Here is a 17478-nt window from a genome sequence, read left to right as displayed (position 1 = left end):
TTCTCTCCAGAGGATAGTTCTTGGCTCCAGTGTTCCTGACTGCAATTCCAGACTGCTCATTCCCCTGCTATATTCTACAATCAGCAAGAAGATCATGCAGGCTGCTAAGTTCTGTTTCACTCCTGCTCCAGCTAGTCCCAAGGGTCCCGAATCGGATCAAGAAATTCAGACGACCGTGACAATTAATGACACTATAATGGAAACTACTGAGGAGGAAAGGGATCTAGGAGTCACTATTTCAGGTGACTTAAAGGCAGGTAAGTAATGTCACAAAGCAATGAGGAAGGCAAGTCGGGTGCTTGGTTACATAGGGAGAGGAATCGGTAGCAGAAAGAAAGAAGTAATAATACCACTGTGTAGGTCATTGGTACGGCCTCATCTAGAATACTGCGTTCAGTTCTGGAGGCCATATCTCCAGAAGGATATAAATACACTAAAGACTGTACAAAGAGGGGCAGCCAAAATGGTGCATGGCCTACAGCACAAAACTTACCCGGAAAGACTAAAAGGTCTTAATATGTATAGTTTGGAGCAGAAAAGGGAAAGTGGGGACATGATAGAACCTTTCAAATATATAAAGGGTTTAACAAGATACAGGAGGGAATCATTCTACAAAGGAAGAGAAGTATTAGAACAGGAGGACATGTACTGACACTGGGGGGAAGGAGGGTCAGAGGAAATGTGAAAAATCCTACTTTACAGAAAGGGTCGTGGATAAGTGGAATAGCCTCCCATCAGAGGTGGTAGAGGATTATACAGTAGAGCAGTTTAAACATGCTTGGGATAGACATAGGAATATCCTTATAAAGAATAAGGTATCAAATAAGGTTTAAGGTTACCATAGGTTAATAAAACAATGGGCAGACTAGATGGGCCAAGTGGTTTCTATGTTATGATTCTAGCTAGAATCCTGGGTAATAGACCCCAGGTGGGTTTTGGCCCTGGAAGACAAGCATGTGACAACATAACGAGAACCGTTGACCATATTCTACATTCCAGGAAAAGTCTCAACGATTCTATCTTTAGTAGTGGAGAAGGCCTTCGATGGGATCTCATGGCAATTTCTTTATCAGACCTTAGCCCACTTTGGCCTTTCCAGAAGCTTTTCTAACTGGCGTTAAAGCTTTATACTCCAACCTCTCTGTAAGAATTATGGTCAGTAGTTCTCTTTCGGATCCCATCACGATTAGAAATAGCACATGCCACGGGTGCCCCCTTTCATCTTTGCCCTTTGCAGATACCATCAGGGCCTCTCTGGATATACGTGAAAAACTAACGGGGTAGTTGGAAAGCAAATTGTCACTCTTTGAAGATGATGTCTTACTAACTCTTCAGCAGAATCTCCCTCCCCAACCTGTTCAAAACCTTGTGCCACTACGGCACAACGTAACCTGTCAGGTTATAAAATCAATATTGCAAAATTCTGAAGCTTTACTACTCAATATCTGCCGCCCCCCAAAGAAGATCAAAATATTACTTCCCAATTTAATTTCAAGTGGCAACAACAGAAGATAAAATACCTACATCACAAGCTCCAATAAGTCCCTTTACCAGGAGAATTACCCATCCCTATATGCCAGAATCAAATCCAATCTACTAACCGGGTGCTCTCTGATCATCTCCGAGCTGAGCAGGATAAGTCATGTGGAATTGAATATCCTCCCTAAGCTTTACCTTTTTTAAACATACTCGTCTGCACAATGATTGGATGAGGACATTATAGCACGAAATGTTTAGCAAAATTTATTTGAAATAACAAGGCTCCCAGAAATATGAATCCCACGACTCGGGGAGGAAGAAGGTTTCCTGATTTAAAAGTCTACTATTGTGGCCTCTCTCGCCCCTCCGGCCTCCCTCTCCTGGGCTGAAATAGAATCTAACTACCTGAACCTTTACACGCTATCCAGCATTTGGTGTCTACCAAAATTGCATAAATGCGCCCTAATAAAACTCTCTCCCACCTTGACTTGTTCAGCCAAGACCTGAGAAACACACAACTATCAATATCTCCCTCTCCCCTCATAACACCCTTATGGAACAATCATGACTTTCCACCAGCTCTAACCCCTTTTCTCAGTTGTGGATAGAATCAGTGCTAAGGTTAGCTGAGCTTTCTGTTGAAGACTACGGCTCCAAACATCCTGACCTCAACCCAAAATTATTTGAGAATTTGCACTTTGTTCAATCTCCCCTGTCAGGCAGGTCCCCCGACCTACATCTCAATGTGAGGGAATTTGTCTTGCTCGTGAGGAGGAGTATTGCCTCCTCTTTTTATAATGACCTCTGTCATAGGAACAGGCATGAGAGGGACCTAGGGCCTCCTCCAGAGGAGGATTATTATTATTAAACTATCGGGACTCAGGTTGCTTCTAGCTTGATTTCCACCTTGATTAAGGAGAATGCTTAGAAAGTCTAATTTTGATGGTACTACCTCTTCTGCTTGTTGGCCGAGTTGTGTGAAAATAGGAACATTCATTCATATTTGATGGTCCTGATTCTAGTAAATATAGGATTATTCTCCCCCCAAGGTATATCATTGTGTCACTGGTAACACTTTTCATGCCCTTGGTGGTCATCACAAGAGTTTTTCTATCCCCCTGCAGTTCCACGTTCTGCAGTTCCACGTTCTGCAGTTCCACGTTCTGCAGTTCCACGTTCTGCAGTTCCACGTTCTGCAGTTCCACGTTCTGCAGTTCCTTACTTTCTGCGTTATTAAATATGAATGACATATGCACTGTATGTGCACTCTCTCCCCATCGTTACTTTTAGATCAATCTTTGAATAAATGTTATAAATATAAATAATAGTGGACACTCTTTGAATAAATGTTCTAGATTCAATAGGTGGCATTGTATGTAAAATGTGTACACAGTGATTACATTTCATAACATGAGTAAGATGATCCAGTGATAATCTATACATCAATCCTTATTACTGATCCCCGTCTTTGGGAAAATGCCAACTGTATTTTATTTTATCTCGTCAGCACCTCCCACCTTCACAGAAACACCTCCTCAGTACCTGGAAGTAAAGGAGGGGAGCAGCGTCACACTGACCTGCACTGCTTTTGGGAACCCCAAACCTACTGTCACGTGGCTGCGAGAGGGAGAGTTCCTTGGGGGAACCACAAAATATCAGGTATTTATGGACACCTACATGTGGAGTGTCACTGTGCGCTGCCCATACATATAGAACAGGAACTGATACTAAGGGCTAGATTTACTAAGCTGCGGGTTTGACAAAGTGGGGATGATGCCTATAGCAACCAATCAGATTCTAGCTTTCATTTGCTTAGTACCTTCAACAAAATGATAGCTAGAATCTGATTGGTTGCTATAGGCAACATCCCCACTTTGTCAAACCCGCAGCTTAGTAAATCTAGCCCTAAGAGTTAGATCCAACATACAGAACAAGAGAAGTAGTGCTGTTCACTTGTCCATACATACATTGTAAGAACAGATATAATTCCCCTCACATGTTATTTACCTGCGTCACCTTGAATACAAGCAAAAATGAGTGAAAATAAGCCCTATATTCAGTCTCAATGAGCATTGTGGGTCCCGTAATTGAATAGCTCTCCCGGCATTATTATAAATTATGAGCGAGGCAACCCGCACACCTAATATTACATCCAGCATATAGAACAAGGGAAATGGTACTGTGTATTGGAACATATATTATAAATATTGTGGCTAGATCACTTATAAATAACTTATTGTATAAACTTATTTATATTAATAGCGCAGGGCGCCAATTTATGTGGTTGCAAATGTACTGATTTTATTACATTGTGTTGTATAGGAAATGCATTGGTTGCTGAGACAGTATACCAGGGGAGAAAATTGGATTTTTGTAACTTTTCTAAAGAAGTTCCCCATGCTAATTAGACCCTTTGATGTGTGAGTGTCCAACACATCCCTTAGCCTGAAGGCACAGGGGGAAAGAGTAATTAAACTTGTTAGGTTTTCTATGTCTTTAAGACAGGATACAGGAAATCACACATTGGTGTGAATTTACGTTTCCCCCCAAGTCCGGAGAACATACTGCATCCTGATAATAAATATCTGATGTAATAATTCAGCCTTTGCGGAGCCATCTAGGATCAGGGGGCAGCTGACGTGTGTCAGAATGTGTATAAAAGGAGCACTGTATTACCATGTGAAGAGTGCTAGTACCACAAACTGACGTGCGTAACTGTCCTTATTGAGCTAATAAAACATCACTGCTTCAAGATCCTGCTTTGAGGCCTACTTACCTGAAGCAATTCCTGTGACCTACAGATTAAACCAATCTAATCCGTTATCTGGCTGTTCTGAGGTTGAGACCCAGCTTTCCAGTACCAACGCTTTGTCCGCAACCTTGCAGCTCTGGTCAGGGTCATAGGCCAGGGGGAACCATTGCACACCAACCCTGATCTGAAGGTAAGAGGTCAGGGGTACCAGCCCAGATGTACCAGCAAGAGGGTACACTAGCAGTGAGAGTTACCCAGAAGGAAGTGGTTCTAGGTGCCGTTGTAGAAGCCTAGTGGGAGCATCAGGCTCCTCCTACTGCCATAGGAGGGGTTCATTTGAAATAAAGAAAGGGGGTGGTTGCAACACAGACAGGGTGGAATAGGAGGTCCATCCTGTCTGGTGGCAAGCTGTGGGATAACCCCAGACGGCTTTTCGTGCACTAGTCATGAGAGCTGAGTTATTCAGTAGAGGAATAACTGCAACCAGGAGAACGCACAGGATGTCTTATTGCGCTAACGTGTCCAGGGCGCACCTTGTGTGTACAGCGCAAAGGGCATTGATATCAGCCATTCATCAAACAGGACGGAAATGAGAACGGCGTTGAGAGAATGGCACCTACAGCATGGTACCCCTGCAGAGGAAACTGATGGCGGCACCGAACACTGAAGTGACACAAAACTTTTTCTTGCCTGGAATATCGGATGACGTCCGAACCTACTGGAAGTCCTGTGATGTCAGTTATTGGCTTGGGCTGCCCAGTGCTCGTGCTCCCCTCAGGTCCTTGATAATAGTTGGGGAAACCTTTTCAGCGAGCGGCAGTTGACATAGTAGGTCCCTAGTGGGTATCCTGAGGCTATAGCTCTGTTCTCCATAACTGCAGAAAAGGTAGCGGTTGCGCTGCTAGGAGCATTAGGGTTCCCTAGTAAGATCCTAACCGATCAAGGGACGCAGATCATGAGTGGACTGGTCCAGTGTCTCTGGGCAAAGTGTGAAGCGTGGCAACTCCGTACTGCCCCCTACCATACCCAGACTAACGGACTGTGGAGTGGTTCACTGGCACTCTGAAGCACATGCTACGGGCATTTGTTACTTCAGAGGCAGGGGGCTCGGAATGTTTCCTACTTCACCTCCTGTTTGCTTATAAGGATGTGCCACAGGAGTCTATTGGTTTCTCCCTCTTTGAACTACTTTACAGCCACAGAGTCCATGGACCTCTTCACCTGTTCCATTAGTCTTGGGAAGGTGAGCTACCCACCCAGAATGTCTCAGTGATGGAGTGTGTGTTAAAGCTCAGAGATCTCATGGGGAATCTCATGCGGTTCACACAGGCTAACCTAGTGGAAGCGAAGGCTAAAAAGAAGACTTAGTATGAAGAGGTCAGGGGTAGCAGCCCAGGTGCCCAGCAAGGGGGTACACTGGCAGTGAGAGTTACCCAGAAGGAATCGGTTCTAGACGCCGGTGTAGGAGCCTAGTGGTGGCAGTAGGCTCCTCTTACTGCAACAGGAGGAGCGCATTTCTAATAAAGAAAGGGAATGGTGACAAGGCAATCCCAGCCGGTCCCCAGCCGCACACAGGGGGGCATAGGAGGTCCATCCTGTCACAAATGGCATATAACACACTGTACAATAGAGGTGGTACTGTGTAGCTTCCATACATACAGAATAGGAGCGTATACTAAGATTTGCACAATATATACTGTACAAAAGAGATGGTATTGTGCCGGTGTCCATATATACAGAATAGGAACATATTCTGGGAATTGCAGCCAGCATGTGAGAACAGTTACTGTTTCCTTGTCTATACGTACAGAATTGAAACTCATACTGAAAATTGCATTTAGCACAGGAGAAGTGGTACTGGACCACTATGTTATATATAGAACAATAGCAGATTATATGCAGAATATAAATACAATTGGTATTACTGTACAGCTGGTAGACAAATATCTCCCAGGGGCCAGAGCCCCCACCTCTGGGCACCCCATCATAGATCTGGCCCTAGGACACAAAGGACGCAGCTACTGACTACACATTAATAGAGTTATCTCTTTTTCACTGAAAAGACTGAAACCGTTCTTTCATACTTGTTGTTAGTTATGTGTTTTTGCGACTGTTTAGAGGATTAGATTCTTACGTACAAAAAAAAATATTATTTTGGATCGTTGCTAAGGAATTGGATTTTTTGTGTATTCTACAGTAAAGTGTAGTGTTTTTGTGACTGTAGGAAGTTGTTTTTGTTGTGTTGTGCAGGAAATTTATATTAATATAGATTATACATTTCAGTAATTAAACGTATTCCTAAAGGAGTAGTAGATGCCTATAGTAATCTTTCTGCAGACGTAGTTGAATAAATGAAACTCATTGGGATAAAGGTGAAAATAAATCAGTAATCAGGAATGTGTGATTATCTGCTGCCAGTTTCTTACACGTTGCATTGTTTGCACTTTATTACAAATTACATATAGAGTTGGATTACATCAGTTTGCGGTATAAGTATATACTTTTCCATACTGCACAGGGGTATAATTGCATCCATAGTTAGATTTACGCATATCTTACACATGGAGAGGTGCAAGGGGAGTAGGGAAGCATAACTTGAGTGTAGAATGTCCCCTGGTAAATCATTTGTGGGTACTGGAGGCTGGGTGTAAGATCCGCAGGTGGCACGATCTAGCTGCTTCTGATTGGCTGTCTCTGTACTGACCCCTCCAGCTGACAGTACTTCATTAGTGTTGCGGCTATGTTATTTTAAGTTGTTCCTTCGTTGCCAGTTGGATTTTTGCAGGAATGACGATTCCTTTTGGACTCATAAGCAGTAAATGATGGATGTGGGGGTGTTTTAAATGGAACATTCGCTTGTAGAAACACTATTTGCTCTTCTGTATATGACACTCTTTACATTGTATAGTGCATATAGTGTTGTATGAATTACATTCTTTTCATAACACTGTCAAGATGCATCTTTATGCATAAGTACAGGCATTTGTTTGCCAGGCAAAGAACAGCTCTGTGTTGGGCATATTTTGTGATATATGGGATTGAACATACAATAAGTGCAGAATCACTAGTGTATGTTTACTTTACCTTTCATCAAGCTGTAAATGAGGCCCAAAATGTTTAATACTTTCAATGACTACCTGGAAAGAATGACAGTCCAGATTTGGCTGGTGAAGCGCTTTGTGTACCCATGTACCTTGCATATAGTAGGCAGTATGAATACGTAGGTCCTGGCTCTGTAACGCACTCACATAGCACACGTGGGTCAGGTGAGTGTGAGTGTGTCACTGGAGTATAACCACAATCTGACTTGTTGCCATTTAGGTAAATGATGGGAGTTTGACTATCTCATCCATTGGACGTGAAGACCGAGGATCTTACACCTGCCGCGCTACCAGTATTCAGGGAGAAGCCGTTCACAGTACACGGATTCTAGTGCAAGGTAATGGTTCTCTCCCCAGTGTCCTGCCCTCGCTGGCTGGGCTGATAATGACAGCATACGCTGTTTTGGGCAGCTGAGGTAATGTTTGTTTCTGTCCCCAGGGTCACCGTTCATTGTTTCCCCTCCCGAGAACATCACAGTTAACATTTCCCAGGATGCTCTGTTCACATGCCAAGCCGAAGCGTATCCAGGAAACCTCACCTACACCTGGTACTGGCAGGAGGAAAATGTATTTTTCAAGAAGTAAGTTTGGTTGGGTTGGAGGAGTAAAGATTACTCTATTTAACCCTTTACACTACTATACTTTTTCCTTTGTGTCCTACCATGACTCCAAATAACCTATCAGTTAAATCAAAGCCTTGAAATGTAACTTCTCCCACATGAACAGAGAAGTATCACCGTACATAAGATAGTGTATACTTAATACGTCGTGCCTGTATTCTGTGATGTTACATTGTACATTGTTCCTGCCGTGTGTGATGTTACATTGTTCCTGCCGTGTGTGATGTTACATTGTTCCTGCCGTGTGTGATGTTACGTTGTTACTGCCGTGTGTGATGTTACATTGTACATTGTTCCTGCCGTGTGTGATGTTACATTGTACATTGTTCCTCCAGTGTGTTACATTGTTCCTGTAGGTACAGGAGTGGGCACAGCACCAGAATGTGTTTCCTCATTGATTTCCCCTTCGGTAGATTACCTCTGTTTTCTGTATAGTGATTAGCCAATGACATACTGTAACATCTCACAATCACACACCATGCCTGTGTATCCAGGAGAAGATGCAGCACCAGAATGTGCTTCCTCATGAGTTCTCCCTTTGTACATTCACTTTCGGAAAGCAGAACTGGCGGTTGGCTGCCTCTTCTTATCATCATCATCATCATGTATATGACTGTGTTTGAGGGAGGGGCTGTTAGGGGCTTTGGGTGTGATCAGGCTTCTGTGTATGTTGTTTTTAATTGTAGACTTCGGTATCTGTTTGTAACTGTTTCGCACAAATACAGTGACCTAAAGCTGAGGGTCCGGATCCTGATTGACGGAACACTGATCATATTCAGAGTCAAACCAGAGGATGCTGGGAAATATACCTGTGTGCCTAGCAACAGCCTGGGACGCTCACCGTCGGCCTCAGCGTACCTCACCATCCAATGTAAGTGTCAGTCTGATAAATAAAGTCTGTTTAACTGTCCTCTGCTATTACCTGTAATGGGGAGGAGGAGGACCGCGGGACACAACTCTACAGCAATATCTATGAAGCGTATGATGGAGGAAAATAGGAGAGATCTCATTTACAGCAAAGGTATAAATGAAATCAGAATTTCTGTCTGTAGAACCGGGTGGGATAATTACTGACCCAGCCAAATAGATGAACTCACCTGTGCATGATTAAAGAAATCCTGAAAACATGACCTGCTGGTAGCCCCTGAGGACTGGGGTTGGACACCACTGATTTAGAGTGTCCCGGTTATTGTTTTTAGCATTGTGTATTAATCTGCACAGTTTGGCTCATAGACCTGTCCTCTACCATGAAGCACTTGTGATCCTGATAGGCGGAGCCTCATAATAGATACAGAGACCAATCAGGGAACCGTAAAAGCTGCACATTGATGTAAACGCCATGTTGTCCCCACAGACCCTGCACGGGTAATCAACATGCCACCCGTCATCTATGTCCCAGTCGGTATTCATGGTCACATCCGCTGCCCTGTGGATGCCGTGCCGCCCGTCACCTCTGTGAAATGGAATAAAGATGGCCGACCTCTCAGGACTGATAAGGTAGGTGGTGCCGCAGACTATCGATGAGGAGAATTCGTTATTGCTCCTCAGTTTCTAGTTGTGTTAGGAAGAAATTTAAACAGAAAAATGTCATTTGATAAGTAAAATGCATATTTCAGAGAAGTAAAACAATGGCCATAATGTCACTGGCAGACTGGACCGTTGCTGGACACTCACAGACGTACTGACCGGTCCGATACTGCGCACTCACAGACGTACAGACCGGTCCATTGCTGGACACTCACCAGTACATGGAGCGGCCCGTTGCTGGACACTCACAGACGTACAGACCGGTCCGATACTGCACACTCACCAGTACATGGAGCGGCCCGTTGCTGGACACTCACAAACGTACTGACCGGTCCGATACTGCACACTCGCCAGTACATGGAGCGGCCCGTTGCTGGACACTCAGACGTACAGACCGGCCCATTGCTGCGCACTCAGACGTACAGACCGGTCCATGGCTGCACACTCAGACGTATGGACCGGTCCGTTGCACACTTCTCCTTGCAGTGGTTGTCACTCTGTGTACTCCAAACTCTAATGTAATGGCTTCTTTAGCCCTGTTCTACCTAATGTCTCCTGGTCGATAGTCTGTGTCTGCAATCTGTAGGTAGAGAATGATGGTCTGTTCTAAGTACTGGTCAGTAGCATTAATAAGGTCTGTGGACTACTGTACATCACTGATCATGTGGGGTCTTATAGCAGAATCTCACCCGCTCTGCTCTTTTCAGTTATCAGGCTGGAAACTTTTAGAAGACGGATCTATTCACATTGAGGAGGCGACAGAGGAGTTGCTGGGCACCTACACCTGCGTGCCTTATAATGCGCTGGGGACCATGGGTCAGTCCCCTCCTGCACGGCTGCTGCTGAAGGTGAGATTAGTGTCTCAGGATGTCCTGTCTTTATATATATATATATATATTAGCCGGCATGCAAGTATCTATATAATATAAATGGTTAGCACATGAACATGCACAACATTGATTATCTGGTTACAATGACACCTGACAAGGGGTGGGATATATTAAGGAGCAATTGAACAGTCAGTTCTTGAAGTTGATGTGTTGGAAGTAGGAAAAATGGACAAACGTAAGGATCTGAGTGACTTTGACAAGGGTCAGAGCATCTCCAACGTGGCCGGTCTTGTGGGGCGTGTTAATACCAAAAGCGGTCAAAGGAAAGACAACCGTTGAACCGGGAACAGGGTCATGGGCATCCAAGGCTCACTGATGCACGTAGGGAGTGAAGACGCCCGTCTGGTCCCATCACACAGAAGAGCTGCTGTAGCACAAATAGCTGAGAAAGGTAATGCTGTCTGTGATAGGTGTCAGGACACACAGTACATCCCAGCTTGCTGTGTACGGGGCTGCGTAGCCACCGACCGGTCAGAGCGCCCATACTGACCTCTGTCCATCGACATTTATCCAGCTTCCAAAACGTCAAGAACCAACTGTTCTCTTGGTGCCTAAAATATTCCAGCCCTTGTAACAAGATAATTAATGTTATTCACTTCACTTGTCAGTGGTTTTGGTGTTGTGGCCGATCTGTGTATATATGTTATATATATATATATATACAGTGGACAAAGTGTAAATGTAGAAGTGGTGGTATGAATAAGTTCTAAGGAATTTGATAATTTTACAATAAATAGTGAAATATGAAATAACACCCCACTTCCACCACTGTATATAGATGGATAGATGGATACATAGATATGAGAGATAGATAGATAGATAGATATGAGATAGATGGATGGATGTAATGTAGTAATTAATGGTAACATTATACTGCATAGAACTAAGTATTTAGTAATAATATATAGGACACATATCTCTGTGTATTACAAGGATGTTTTCTGAGTGTAATCGGCCTCTCACTAGGAGTCAGTACGTAATCTCAAGTTTACATTCAGATCCTAGAAATAAACAGGCGTGCGAGCAAACAAAATCATGTGACGCGTGTTACTGGCGCAGAGCGCTGTTTTACAGCGCGCTATATAATCTGCTCCACAGATATAAGTTTTGCCCATGACCTTAAGCTTACATTTGTATGCACACAAGGCACAGTGTAGAGAACCTCCCATACACAGCAATGTTAGACATCTGTCAAGGTATGGAAACCTGTTTATGATATTAATGGTTGGGTAAACTTGTGTTTTAGTCTTTGCAGTCCTCTGATGTTTCCTTGACTTATATTACTATAATATACATGTATTGTCCACGTGTCTCTAGGACCCGCCCTATTTCACGGTGCTGCCCGGTTGGGAGTATAGACAGGAAGCTGGGAGGGAGCTGCTGATTCCTTGTGCCGCTGCTGGAGACCCCTTCCCGATGATCTCATGGAGAAAGGTACTCCCACCGCATGTGCTCCCGGCAGGGGGAGCATAGTGTGATATACTGACAACCACTCAGCAGTTAGCTTCTACCTAGTTACAGATTGTCTGCACATTTCTCACCATATATGTGTTCATCTGCTGCTCAGCTGCCCACTAGTGGTGAAGCTGAGTACTTCATTCCCTGTGCAGTCCCCGGCTACGAACCTTTAATTCCATGTTACTATCAGATTTTGCTGAGTTGCCGCTTCTCTTCTTGACATGTACAGTATGCTTTACTGTTGGACAATTGTGAAATGTAAAGACCCACATGCAGGAATATATGTAATGTAGTGAAGTACCTGTCATACTGTGAATGCAGTCCAGTGCTTTGTACTCTCCACCTTTATCTGGTAGAGGGAGATGACATGAATGTAGCCAGAAAGGTGCAGCATAATATTACTGAGATCATGAAGACAGTGGCACAGATTTGTATTTAAATATTCATATCTGGTGGTGTCCGGCATTCAGTTAGGTGATAACACGGTTCCTGAATTAATGTTAGTTCTTCACTGAAACTCAAATATAAGTTCGGTGCTACATGTATGGTGTCTCCAGGGGCAACTGTCCTCTCCGGCCCAGGTACCAGCACACGCCTGGGCACATGTCCACCGTTGTCACCCACAGATAAGTTCTGGGGATTCCATAAACATGGGATAGAACATGCTGCTAATTATTATTGATACTTATCTTCCGTGACCCAGATATTATTTTAGCTATTGCATAAAATAAAAAAGCAGATTCTGTGCCGACATTAAGAGTGACTGGCAGATAGCATGTAATACACTGGTTACTTAGACCAATACCTCATATTACACCCAATGGAAAACATTTGAGGATTTTGTTTCTCTTCTGATGTAATCTACATTTCTTGTTGTTAGTTTGGTGTAAGACTGTGGTCGCTCAGTAGAGCCTCTTTATGTACTAAATAGTGAGGGCCAGATCTGTAGTACAGACCTCAGAGCTGAATGTAAGTCAGGAAGTTCTGCATTGTCAGGACACGCTCTGTAATACATGTAGTGAGGGAAGAACGTATTGTGTATGGTATCAAAAACCTGTTCTTCTCACTTATTAAAATTGATTTTATTAGAGGATAATCCTATATATATAGTATGAGTGTTACCAGGACGATCCCTGACGACGTAAGAAACCGAATCGCACGTCAGCAGCGTGTCAGCGCGTTTAGCAGAGGTTTTGCTGCATTAAATAGAACGGTTATTCGATATAGTTAGAATTATCACTCGCGTTGTAATAGATTAGATTATTCTTACGACCTATCAGTACCTACCACGGTCGGCCTACAATGAGACCGTTGGTTGTATGAATGACAGTGGCTGACACACAGATAGAAGCCACTGTTCTCTCATTCAGGAATTAAGGGGACAAACAGTAATGGAGACTCTCACTAAGACTTCTGTAATACACCATTTACTGTTGCCGCTCTAGAAACACAGTTTGATAATATCTCTCAATGACTAATAAATAATTCTATTTATTTTTTCAAGACATGGGTGTAATATTGGGCCAGTGTCCTAGTGAATCAACGAGGATCTGCACTGTTTGCAGACCACTAAGATGCCTGTTTTTCTGAAATAACGATTATAGTTTTCTCATAGTTTTTCCTCCCTCTCATACCCCATCCCCTTCTGACCTCTCCATCACTGTCGACAACACCTCTATCTCCCCTGTCCCCCAACTTCGCTGCCTTGGTGTCATCCTCGACTCCTCTCTCTCCTTTGGCCCCCACATCCTCTCTATTGCTAAATCCTGCCGCTTCCAGCTGCGCAATATTGCTCGCATCCGGCCCTTCCTCTCCCAAGATCCCACCAAATGCCTTATCCACTCTCTGATCATCTCCCGCCTGGACTACTGCAACCTCCTCCTCACTGGCCTCCCCCACTCTCATCTCGATCCCCTTCGTTCCGTCCTTAACGCTGCAGCTAGGCTTATTTTCCTCTCTCGCTGCTCCTCTTTTGTCTCCCCCCTCTACCTAGCCCTTCACTGGCTCCCATTCCCCTTCAGAATCCTCTTTAAGCTCCTCACACTCACCTACAAGGCCCTCGCCAACTCCACTGCGCCCTACATCTCCACCCTCCTCTCTATTCATGCTCCATCCCGCCCTCTCCGTTCTGCCTCTGACTGTCGCCTCTCTTCCCCCCTTATAACCTCCTCCCACGCGCGTATCCAAGACTTCGCCCGCGCTGCCCCCCTCCACTGGAACAAGCTCCCTCCCTCCATCAGAACTTCCCCTAATCTGTCCAGTTTTAAACGGGCCCTAAAAACCCACCTTTTTCTTAAAGCCCTTTCTGTCTCCCACTTAACTTCCTACTTTATCTTCTGCCTCCGTCCCCCTACTCTCCCTCTCTCCCCTGCGTCTCTCTGTCTGTCCACCCCTCCCCTTAGATTGTACGCTCCTCTGAGCAGGGCCATCTCTCCTCCTGTTTCCACCACTTCTAACTCTGCTCTCCAGCTACTTAGCCCTCCTCCTCGAGGGTCCTCCACCCCACGTCCACTCTCGCTCCCTCCTCCCTCCTGGGGGTCTCCCAGCCTTCCGCGCCCTCCTTCTTGGGCCCCGTCGTTTGCGGATCCTCCCTCCCCCGCCCTCTCTAGCTGTGCATTGAGCTTACTGAGTTGCTGTGCTTACTGTTTACTGTACTGTGCTGTCTCCCATTGTATTGTAATTTTGTTTGTCTCTGTACGGCGCTGCGGATGCCTTGTGGCGCCTTATAAATATTAATAATAATAATTAGCTTTTACTATAAGATGCATTTCCATTAATAAACTTTGCCTACTTGAGACATATTAGGGCTTTTCAGTTTATCTTATGCTGATCTTATTGTGTTGCAAAATACAAGAACTTATGACAAGATAGATGTGAAATAAGCTGCCTTGACATGACTGAAATATAAAATAAATACCTATGAGTGAATGAAAAGGTGAGCTAGTATACCGGCATTAATCAGGTTGTTTTCACTGAAAACTGAATTATAACAAACATAATTACTATGTTACAACCAGTAAATACTGTGCACTAATCTCATTAATACAACTATATGGTAGTGACATTTCAGACAAACCAAAGATTAGACTGTTATAGGTTTAGTGGACACTCTGAAATATACAATATAATCCAGCACCAGGATCCGATGTACTCGTACAGATATTCATCTCCTCCTTTATTTGATGCTTTAAATAATCATCACTAGACCATAATATACTAGGTGATGTTCTAAGAATGAACTAATACCAAGAAACGCTATTTGTGATCCACAAAGATTGAAAGATCATGAAAAATCAGAAGAAGATCTGAGACTTAGATGACCACGCTCTCTGATTACCTAATATAGATGACCTTAGGAAGTAACAATAGAACATGTCAGGGAATACACTACTAATTGTGAGGCTTCTCAAATAAAATTATTCTTGACATGATACATTAAATTATAGCAATTTTAGCATAACCTCATAGTGATTTTGAAATTCACACTCTTTTTAATACACTTTTTCATTTCTTAATTTCTCTTCTTTTTCTTTATTTTATTAGGTTAAATATAGTTTTGTAACAAGTATTCATCGAATTCATGTGGAGTGATAAACTTTTTTAATTTTGAGATTATTAATACTATAATTGTGACGTTTAGCGTCCCGCACTGTAAGAGCCTTTTACTCACTTTCCTTATATGTAGTGAGTACTTTTTCCAGGCTGAAGGAAACTCTTCCTTTAGGCTCATTGATAATATGAGTAAGGAGTCCTGTGTCACCTAGTATACCAGTTTCTATATAATCTTCCACTAGTGTAATGAGTTCTGTGTCTCTCTCGTCAGTTTGGAGGCTCTTCCACTAGTGTAGTGAGTTATGTGTCTCTCATTTTGAAGGCTTTCTCTCCCCATGGCTACAGTGCGGTCCCTCAGTTGTTGCTCTTACAGTGTTATAATGCATTGTGTCACTGTTCCATCAGTGTACTGAGTCTGTTGGCTTTTCTTCCAGTTTTGTAGTGCACGCTGTATAGGTCATTTACTAATTGCAGTATATTAGGATAAGTAGCACATTTAGGGGTATATTTACTAAATTGCTGGTTTGAAAAAGTGGAGATGTTGTCTATAGCAACCAATCAGATTCAAGTTATCATTTATTTAATACATTTTACAAAATGACAGCTAGAATCTGATTGGTTGCTATAGGCAAAGTCTCCACTTTTTCAGACCCGCAGTTTAGTAAATATACCCCTTAGTGTTGTGAGATGTACTCTCTCTGTGTTCTAGGTCAGGGGACCCTGTACTCTCTGTCTGTGTTCTAGGTCAGGGACCCTGTACTCTCTGTCTGTGTTCTAGGTCAGGAGACCCTGTACTCTCTGTCTGTGTTCTAGGTCAGGGGACCCTGTACTCTCTGTCTGTGTTCTAGGTCAGGGGACCCTGTACTCTCTGTCTGTGTTCTAGGTCAGGGGACCCTGTACTCTCTGTCTGTGTTCTAGGTCAGGGGACCCTGCACTCTCTGTCTGTGTTCTAGGTCAGGGGACCCTGTAGTCTCTGTCTGTGTTCTAGGTCAGGAGACCCTGTAGTCTCTGTCTGTGTTCTAGGTCAGGAGACCCTGTAGTCTCTGTCTGTGTTCTAGGTCAGGAGACCCTGTAGTCTCTGTCTGTGTTCTAGGTCAGGAGACCCTGTAGTCTCTGTCTGTGTTCTAGGTCAGGAGACCCTGTAGTCTCTGTCTGTGTTCTAGGTCAGGAGACCCTGTACTCTCTGTCTGTGTTCTAGGTCAGGAGACCCTGTACTCTCTGTCTGTGTTCTAGGTCAGGAGACCCTGTAGTCTCTGTCTGTGTTCTAGGTCAGGGGACCCTGTACTCTCTGTCTGTGTTCTAGGTCAGGGGACCCTGTACTCTCTGTCTGTGTTCTAGGTCAGGGGACCCTGTACTCTCTGTCTGTGTTCTAGGTCAGGGGACCCTGTAGTCTCTCTCTCTGTGTTCTAGGTCAGGAGACCCTGTAGTCTCTCTCTCTGTGTTCTAGGTCAGGAGACCCTGTACTCTTTGTCTGTGTTCTAGGTCAGGGGACCCTGTACTCTCTCTCTGTGTTCTAGGTCAGGAGACCCTGTACTCTCTGTCTGTGTTCTAGGTCAGGAGACCCTGTAGTCTCTCTCTCTGTGTTCTAGGTCAGGAGACCCTGTACTCTCTGTCTGTGTTCTAGGTCAGGAGACCCTGTAGTCTCTCTCTCTGTGTTCTAGGTCAGGAGACCCTGTAGTCTCTCTCTGTGTTCTAGGTCAGGGGACCCTGTACTCTCTGTCTGTGTTCTAGGTCAGGAGACCCTGTAGTCTCTCTCTCTGTGTTCTAGGTCAGGGGACCCTGTAGTCTCTCTCTCTGTGTTCTAGGTCAGGGGACCCTGTAGTCTCTGTCTGTGTTCTAGGTCAGGAGACCCTGTAGTCTCTCTCTCTGTGTTCTAGGTCAGGAAGCTCTCTTCTCGTTTTGCAGTAAGCTCTCTGTGTGTTCTAGGTCGGTCGGCCCTCTTCCAGTAAGCACAGTGTGCTGCCCAGTGGCTCCTTGCAGTTTCGATCTCTCAGTAAGGAAGATCATGGAGAATGGGAATGTGTGGCTAGCAATGTGGTGACGAGTATCACTGCCAGCGCTCATCTCACTGTTATTGGTAAGTTCAGCTTCTCCGCTGT

General features: G+C 44.2%; 1 protein-coding gene across 6 annotated transcripts in view; it reads left to right on the top strand.

The window, feature by feature from the left end:
- The window catches only part of IGSF9B (immunoglobulin superfamily member 9B), an 82127-nt gene that overhangs the window by 27850 nt on the left and 36799 nt on the right, over nucleotides 1-17478 (top strand). For all 6 annotated transcript variants that reach the window (XR_012679921.1, XR_012679920.1, XR_012679922.1 and 3 more), the window contains exons 4-11: nucleotides 2987-3138; nucleotides 7553-7670; nucleotides 7772-7913; nucleotides 8678-8823; nucleotides 9307-9449; nucleotides 10187-10327; nucleotides 11687-11803; nucleotides 17306-17456. Coding sequence is in view for 3 of the 6 variants with exons in the window: in XM_075190604.1 (XP_075046705.1) it covers nucleotides 2987-3138; nucleotides 7553-7670; nucleotides 7772-7913; nucleotides 8678-8823; nucleotides 9307-9449; nucleotides 10187-10327; nucleotides 11687-11803; nucleotides 17306-17456 (1110 nt within the window). In the remaining 3 variants the exon portion in view is untranslated. The remainder of the gene's footprint in view (nucleotides 1-2986; nucleotides 3139-7552; nucleotides 7671-7771; nucleotides 7914-8677; nucleotides 8824-9306; nucleotides 9450-10186; nucleotides 10328-11686; nucleotides 11804-17305; nucleotides 17457-17478) is intronic.

This window comes from Mixophyes fleayi, chromosome 11 (genome assembly GCF_038048845.1).
Source record: "Mixophyes fleayi isolate aMixFle1 chromosome 11, aMixFle1.hap1, whole genome shotgun sequence".
NCBI classification, from domain to species: domain Eukaryota; kingdom Metazoa; phylum Chordata; class Amphibia; order Anura; family Limnodynastidae; genus Mixophyes; species Mixophyes fleayi.
This window is presented reverse-complemented; position numbering and strand designations above follow the sequence as displayed.